This window comes from Notolepis coatsorum, assembly GCF_963971535.1.
Source record: "Notolepis coatsorum genome assembly, chromosome: 11".
Classification (NCBI taxonomy): domain Eukaryota; kingdom Metazoa; phylum Chordata; class Actinopteri; order Aulopiformes; family Paralepididae; genus Notolepis; species Notolepis coatsorum.
Window position 1 is genome coordinate 98,706,530 of NC_140175.1, and position 8,554 is coordinate 98,715,083.

At 44.4% G+C, this 8,554-nt stretch overlaps 1 protein-coding gene across 1 annotated transcript in view; it reads right to left on the reverse strand.

Annotated features, from left to right (window-relative positions):
* dmtn (dematin actin binding protein) overlaps window positions 1–8,337 on the reverse strand; it is a 33,322-nt gene extending 24,985 nt beyond the window's left edge. Inside the window, exons 1-4 of the mRNA XM_084325021.1 lie at window positions 8,106–8,337; window positions 5,640–5,689; window positions 5,428–5,508; window positions 3,663–3,806 (exon numbers count right to left, since the gene is read on the reverse strand). Of these exons, the coding sequence (XP_084181147.1) occupies window positions 3,663–3,806; window positions 5,428–5,508; window positions 5,640–5,648 (234 nt within the window). The 5' untranslated portion in view covers window positions 5,649–5,689; window positions 8,106–8,337. The remainder of the gene's footprint in view (window positions 1–3,662; window positions 3,807–5,427; window positions 5,509–5,639; window positions 5,690–8,105) is intronic.
* Window positions 8,338–8,554: the final 217 nt, after the last annotated feature.

Consider the following 8,554-nt stretch of genomic DNA (forward strand, 5'->3'; position numbering starts at 1 on the left):
TGTACAACTTGATTGACAAAGGTTGGAGATCAAGGTTTTAAACTCTGCAACAGAGGGGAGAATCTCAAGCTTTAAGGACTGTTGGAGTTCATTCCATGAGCTAGAGGGGCATCATAACTAAAAGCAGATGTACCCTGTTCTGAGCAAACTCAGGGGACCTTAACTCATTGACCGCCGGGGACTAGCCTCATCCTGTTCTAGCCAGGCCACGCTTTAAAGATGGGAGTGCGTCACCTTGTTTGTAGAGCTATATCTATATTCTATATTATAGCTATGGATACAATACTAAGGTCATTTGACAGTCACTATCTTCTGTCCAAGATGCAAAAAACTAAAAGAAATGTCATGCATACGTTCGTGCGCTATCCCGTGGTGAATATAAGTATCGTTTCGGAATGATCCGGGCTAATTCCTGGGAAACTGAGTTAAAGCGTGCTACGTGAATTCTACTAAAAGCGTTGGCGTTTCATCCCTGGACACGCTACTATTTCCAAATCAACTGTATATAATAGGTATTATGTTTCATGATGAATGCATGAAAGGGACGGGGGTTGTTTCTGATGCTTTGATTGCCAGTAACGGCATTCGTTATGAACACCACACACGCCGATCAGCCGGATCGGTACGAAATCCTTGCAGGATCAAGCTGGAATTGACGTCAGATAGTCCTTACCTGTGGTCGATGGTATTCCAAAAATAATATTCCAATTGTTTGATCGCCATCTGGTCCATCTGATGTCCATCTGATCCACGACATAATTAGGGCTGTCTTAAATACTTCGAAGCTTCGAAGCTTCGTTCGATGGCACAAGCTTCGAACATAAAAAAAAAACGAAAAAAAAAATAAGATTTGCCTCAAATCTTGCGCCTCCATTCCAATGAAACGAAAGTAAGTGGCGCCTCGACTCCACCTCTCTACAACAAGCACGTGGAGATTATCTGTGTTGAAAACACAACAAGGACATGTGCAGCAGACATGTCGACGAAGAAGTCATCAGACGTGTGGTTACACTTTAAAATATGCAAAGACAATGCCCAAAAAGCAGAGTGCCAGATATGCCAGAAGAAAATGGCATATCACAACTCTACAACAACTTTGTCAAATCACCTAAAAAACGTAAGTATCGTTGTACACGACGGCGACGCCACACAAAACATTAATAAGGCTATGCCTATGCTGCTATGACTAATGTGTCATAATGTGCTAATTTAATTGTAATCATCTGCTTTTGTAGGTGCATTGTCTGGTATAATTATAAATTATAAATTAAATATAATATAATTGTTTGCTTGATAGACGAAGGTTGCAACATAATTATGTAATGTCATGTCGTTGGCTGTGAGAGCAGCCCCACTGCACCCAGGCAGGGCAGCCGAGTGAAACCTTGTTGGCTGCGTCACAGTCACGAAAGGGGCTACTTAATTAATTAATCCAATCCACTTTATTTATAGAGCACATTTAAAAACAACAACGTTTACCAAAGTGCTGTACAAGTCCCACAACATAAGATAAAAAAATAAAAATAAAAATTAAATAAGAATTATAATTATAATTAATAAGTATTTATTTTTTTATTTTTTTTAAGCTTTGAATTAAAACCGTAGCTTGGCCCCGAAGGTTCGATTGCCAAAAAAAGCTTCGAAGGTCAGCCCTAGACATAATACGGCACAACACATGCATGCGTTTCAATGCGACCGAGTGAATCTCTAGGCTTCCCTGTACTAAAAAACTGTGCCCGGAGCGGTTTAAACGTAACACCCGGTCTGGAACAGACCACCTGGCAGGATCTGGCCGGTACTGCACCCTCGGGATCCCTGTATGCCTTTTTTTTTTTTTTTTTATCCCAATGTTAGTCGTATGCCAATTCCCAGTCCCTTCCTGGTCGCTGCGCACTTACCCCCCACAGTCAGATCATCTGGGAGAGTGGAGGCTACCACGTGCTTCCTCCGACACACGTCCAGCCAATCACCGCTTCTTTTCACCTGGCAGCGCGGATTCTCATTGAGAGGGCGTAGCGTGTGGAAGGATCACACTATCCCCCTCAGGTCCTATCCGCGCTTAGCAGGCGCCCCGACCGAACTGTAGGAGTCGCTGTTTACAACGACCCGGACCCACCCCGCCAGCTTCTCCCACCCTCTAATACAGCCAATTGTATTAGTGTGAACGGCCAGCCAAGCTGGTGACAGCCCCGGAGCTGTGAGCTGGATTCGAACAGGCGAATCCAGCTCACAGCTCCGGGGTTGGTGACGAACGCAATCTCCGCTCGGCCACCTAACCGCCCGCCTGTATGCCTTTTAACGGCAACATACAGGTCCGTGACATTGAATAGAATATTAAAATCGAAAAAAAGGATAACTCGTTGTTGGCGTTCAAAGGATGCCGCCCAATAACGTTGTTGGCGGGGAATGAGTTAAGGACCAGCCAGTCATTAGAATGGGTTCGGAGAGGATGAACCTTTTCGAGTCCATTGAAAAGCTGTCGTCTCTGCAAAACGCACAATTATATTTGCTAGGTTCTAATTAAAGACAAACCAATGGACAGCGACACCTTCCGTGCGTTTTATCTCCATGTTGTGATGGATCGTGTGGCCCGCTCCCTCAGTCTGTAGTTTCCCACATCGTTACATAACATAGCGTAAATGTTTGTATGTGTGTACTCGCTGGAAATGAAAACCTGCCACCCACAAAATGAGGGCACAAACGGCAAGTAAATCATCTTTTGACGCTGCTTTCAATTAAGAAAGTTTGTACTTTTTAATTTCCTTTCAGGTAAAGCTACATGGCTTTCCCTGTGAATAATCCAAATTATAAACGGTCTCTGCTTTTAATCTGCAAACTCTGTCTGTGGGCTACAGGAGACTCAGTGTAGCCAGCGAATGTTCTATTACGTGGTCACGTGCTTGTTGTATTACTATACCAGAGTTTTGCAACTTTAAGGTGAGAGTTTGGGGAAGTTCTCATGTTACAAAAGGACTGTTAAGAGTTGTTTACCAATAAGCAGGATGTGAACCCATGATATCTTGTCTCATACACAAGGGTGTGAGTGGAAACATAATGCTGTAAAAACTAAATAAAATCACAATTTGTTTCAACTTCTATTTTTCCACACAAGCTTTTTGTATTGGCCTTTTTGTTGTGTTTTTCAAGTGTTGCTTGAAAAAATAAGTTGAGACAACGTATGATATTGTTTTTAAAGTGTAGATGATAAAGGTGGGTCACTGGGGTTATGAACTGGGAACTTCCTGTCACAGATATTTCATTGAATTACGCCCACAGTGGTGTAACAGTGGCTCAACGGTGGATCATGGTGTCACAGAGCCCCGCGCAGCAGAGGTGATGGGCTTTGTGTTATTAAAGGAACACGTCAACATGATGGGAAATGCACTTATCGTCTTCTCCAGAGTCAGACGAGAAGATAAGATACCAATTTCCTCTCTGTGCGTTCAGTAGAAAGCTATCCCGGCTGCAAGCTAGCCTAGCTTAGCACCTAAATGAATGGAAGCGGATACGGACCACTAGCCTAGCTTAAAACTCCAGGAGAGGTGTGTTGGGCCAACAACACCTAGGCTAAGCTGGTTCCTATTCACTTGCATTAATTTGTGGTAAGGTAGGCGAGCTAAATCTAGCGAGGATAGATTTTCTGTGTGTGTGTGTCTGCGTACCTGTCTGCGCGGTGGGTCAAGTGATGAGAAGCTGAGGTGAGGCTGGTAGGTCATCAGGTCAGGCCTCTCCACCTCAAGAATGGCTTTGTCTCTGGGAATAGCCGCCAGGTCTCTGTAGCCCACCACCTGGTCGTTCACACGAGCCTGGACACACAGAGGAGAGTTTGGCGTTTGTGTGCGTGTGTGTATGAATATATGAGTGAGTATGTTTGAAAAATGGGGCTTTTGAGGTGATGAAATCACTGTGCCCAGGCAGCAGTGGTTCGGCAAAAAAAATTCAGAGTATATATCTGCTTAGTCTAATGTCTAATTTTTTTTTTTTTTTCTCCACATGGTAAATACACAGGTCACAGCATGTTTACAGGAACGTTTTGGAGTTGTATTTGGAGTGTATTTCGTGACTGTTGGAAACTAGGCTACACTGGCACACCTACTTCCAGTGAATGACGCTAAGCTAGGCTAACAGTGCGGCTGTTCCCTAAGCCTAATGCATGCACAGAGAAGAAAATGGTCTGTATCTGCTTGTCAAACTCCAGGGTAGATGGAAAATAAGCTAATTCCCCAAAAAGTTGGTGTGTTCCTTTAAAGCTGCAATATGTCATGAGGAATGAAGGCCATGTAGACTATATACGATGACGTGGAATAAGAATGTTATTTACTGGCTGAATCAAAACAGCGTTCATTAATTTGGCAAAATGTGTCATAATGGGGGGTTAGTTAGCTAGTCAAAATGAGCAGGGATTTAGCATTTTTAGCAATCGCAACGACTGTTTAATAAATAAATCAATAAATCAAAAGATAAGGTTTAGATATGATACTCTGAAGTAAAGAATAATTGGTTAGAATTTGACACTTTTACAAAGGTCATTGCTCTAGTTGTTTTCTATGAGAGCGATCCAGAGGATGACGTCTGTGCACGCTCCCGAGAGCCTTGCCTCTCTCTCGCCCCTCCCTGAAGCAGCAGCAGAAACTACAATAGGATATGTAATGGCTGGATCTACTTGCATAGTTTGTATATTGTATATTTTGTATAGTGTTTGGACTTTATTCTTTTTTTTACTGTATGAAGCACAAGCTCAGGGGGCTCATACAGAACCAAGCATTTCACTGTAATGTACTTTATATGTGACAAATAAAACAAAAGTTGAAACTTGAACTTGAAACTTGGACCTTAATTCATATTTGATCTGCAATGCCTACTTTGACGGTTTGATCTGGATTTTATTTCGGCAGGCTTGAACCACAGTTCTAGAGTGCGCACAACATGGCCGGCTTGCTCATAACTTTATCTTTTCCCCCACCTAAACGGTTCACTAAAAATATGTTTCCGACAACATTTTAGGCAAGAGATAGGATATGCAATTGCTGGATCTCAATTCATATTTGATCTGCAATGTCTAGTTTGACAGTTTGATCTGAATTTTTGCAATAGTCTGATTCTGCTGCTCACTTGCGCTGACACGTGTACAAGTGTAACAGGATGCTGACTGCAGTTCACTTACACCAGTGTCATTGATGAGAAGGCATTTCTGATATATATATTTCCATATAGCACATTTAACCCTTTCACTACCACACAACAGAAGGTTAACCCGTTCACTACCACACTACAGACGGTTAACCACATTGTCGTGTGACAGTGAAAGGGTTACAATTCTGTATTGTCTCAGTGAAAGGGTTAACCCTTTGGTAGTGTGGTAGTGAAAGGGTTCAAGTACAGCAGAATGAAAGAAGAAGGCTTTGTTTGGGTGTATATAACATTTACCGTGATGCCAGTGGCGGGCGATCCAGGGGCACTAGGACCCCGGGAAGAAGCCAGGCTGGTGGCAGCCACCCCTCCCTCCACCTGTGCAAGCAGCAACCAAAAAAAACATCAAAGAGTATAATATGCACATTCTAATGTGTTCATATCAGTTTGTATGGAAGTATTGTCACTGTGCATGAGAGTCAGTAGGTGTTTGTGTCACAGACGATTACCTTCTGCATGACTGGAGAGAGAACCTTCCCGTCGTTTAGGCCAGATGGCTCTGAGAGGAAGAGGGAGAGAGGGAGAAAGAAAGAAAGATGGAAAGAAAGAAAGAAAGATGGAAAGAAAGAAAGATGGAAACAAACAAACAAAGAAACAAAGAGAGAAACAAAGAAAGAAAGAAAGAAAGAAAGAAAGAAAGAAAGAAAGAAAGAAAGAAAGAAAGAAAGAAAAAAGAAAGAGATGGAAAGAAAGATGGAAAGAAAGAAAGATGGAATGAAAAAAGGGAGAGAGAGAGCGAGAAAATCAAAAATAGAAACAATTTTCAACCAAATACAATTATGATCATATCAGATGGTTCTAGTGGCAATCTGGTAACTTTCTTCAAACATTATGTTGTTGTGTTTTAGCACAAAGTGCTATATATCTTCAGCTCTGATGAATATCCTTCATGTTAATGATGTTGTGGAGTATCTGCTGAACTGAGAGCTGTGCCACTCCAGTCCTTTGGCAGCGGCATAATGACATTATAATAACATTAGCACATGGCCCAGTGTGTCCTTCTCGTTCTGCCAAATGGGTCGGCGGCAGCTCACAGAGTGTCCTGTGTTATCGTCCAGTCCCAAACTAGTTACATCTCACGGAGTGTCCCATGTTATCGTCCAGTCCCAAACTAGTTACATCTCACGGAGTGTCCCGTGTTATCGTCCAGTCCCAAACTAGTTACATCTCACAGAGTGTCCCGTGTTATCGTCCAGTCCCAAACCAGTTACATCTCACGGAGTGTCCCGTGTTATCATCCAGTCCCAAACTAGTTACATCTCACGGAGTGTCCCGTGTTATCGTCCAGTCCCAAACCAGTTACATCTCACGGAGTGTCCTGTGTTATCGTCCAGTCCCAAACTAGTTACATCTCACAGAGTGTCCCGTGTTATCGTCCAGTCCCAAACTAGTTACATCTCACGGAGTGTCCCGTGTTATCGTCCAGTCCCAAACTAGTTACATCTCACAGAGTGTCCCGTGTTATCGTCCAGTCCCAAACTAGTTACATCTCACGGAGTGTCCCGTGTTATCGTCCAGTCCCAAACTAGTTACATCTCACGGAGTGTCCCGTGTTATCGTCCAGTCCCAAACTAGTTACATCTCACGGAGTGTCCCGTGTTATCGTCCAGTCCCAAACTAGTTACATCTCACGGAGTGTCCCGTGTTATCGTCCAGTCCCAAACTAGTTACATCCACATTCCCTCTGCTGTTCGCTTAGCTCTTTTAACCATTTCACTACCACACTACAGAAGGGGGTTAAACTCACTAAAACCTAACAATAGGGAAAAATGCTCCACAGGCAGTGTGGAGGAGAGAAACCTTAGAAGGGCCATTCAAGGGGGGATCTCCCTTCTTAGATGTCTAGTAGTGTTGCAGACTAACAGTTGGTAATCATGCACTCAAGTGTGTAGTGAAACACAGATGAGTGCATGCAATAGCAACTGAACATTTGACAGATTAAAGATAGAGCTGATAGCGAATCTATTTGAGGCACAGGGGCGGTGCAAAGAGGGTCGCGTCCTCCCCGTCTTAATCACGGGACATGCAACACTCCGGTCATCGCTCCGAGACAGCCGGAGACAGGGAGATAGGGGGCGGCGCAGAGAGGGTCGCAACCTCCCCGACATCATCGCGGGACGTCCAGCACTCCGGTCACCACTACGAGACCGCCGGAGACAGGGAGACAGGAGGGCACGCAGAGAGGGTCGCATCCTCCCGGCCTTCAAAGCGCATATGTGTGTATAATAACACCCGTATAGTTCTATGACATCATCACAGTGAAGCAGACTGCTGTGCTGTCAAGACCTCTCGACTATCATCACAGACCTTCTCATCACAGACCTTCTCATCACAGACCTTCTCATCACAGACCTTCTCATCACAGACCTTCTCATCACAGACCTTCTCATCACCTTCTCATCACAGACCTTCTCATCACAGACCTTCTCATCACCTTCTCATCACAGACCTTCTCATCACAGACCTTCTCATCACAGACCTTCTCATCACCTTCTCATCACAGAATGAATGAATGAATGAATGAATGAATGAATGAATGAATGAATGAATGAATGAATGAATGAATGAATGAATGAATGAATGAATGAATGAAAACTTTATTTAACAGATTGCAGAATGGGTACAATACAGTACGGCTCAATACATACAATTGTTAAGGGGATGCAGACCAGAGAAAGACGTTTGTCTTGTTTCCATCAGGGTCCCCCATTTTCATTTCATACAGACCTTCTCATCACAGACCTTCTCATCACAGACCTTCTCATCACACAGACCTTCTCATCAAAGACCTTCTCATCACAGACCTTCTCATCACAGACCTTCTTATCACAGACCTTCTCATCACACAGACCTTCTTATCACAGACCTTCTCATCACACAGACCTTCTCATCACAGACCTTCTCATCACACAGACCTTCTCATCAAAGACCTTCTCAGGGGTTTCACAACCCTCCCAGGAGGGGTGGGGTGGGGGGGTAACCTTCACGCCCCGCTCCCGCCTCCTCTTCCTCCTCTCTGGGTGAACTGAAACTACTCGGAGGAAAGGAACCTTGTATCAAAAACAGATCCCGCTGTTTTGGGAGGAAATCCTATTCTTGGATGAACCCCACTTCCTCTGAACCCCCTCTATGTCCCGCCTTTTCCTCTCCTTCGTCCTCATCTGCGGCAGCCTCCCTCTTCCTCTCCGTCATGCCTGCAGCAGTCTTCCACTTCCTCTAAAACCTCTCTCTCTCTCTCTCTCTCCCTCCTCCTTTCTCTCTAGCTGTTTATCAGCTCGCCCAGTCAGGCCGACGCCCCGCCAGGCCTCAACAGCCATCGCTACGGTTACACCCCCCGTCGCCCCCCCCCCCCCCCCATCCCACG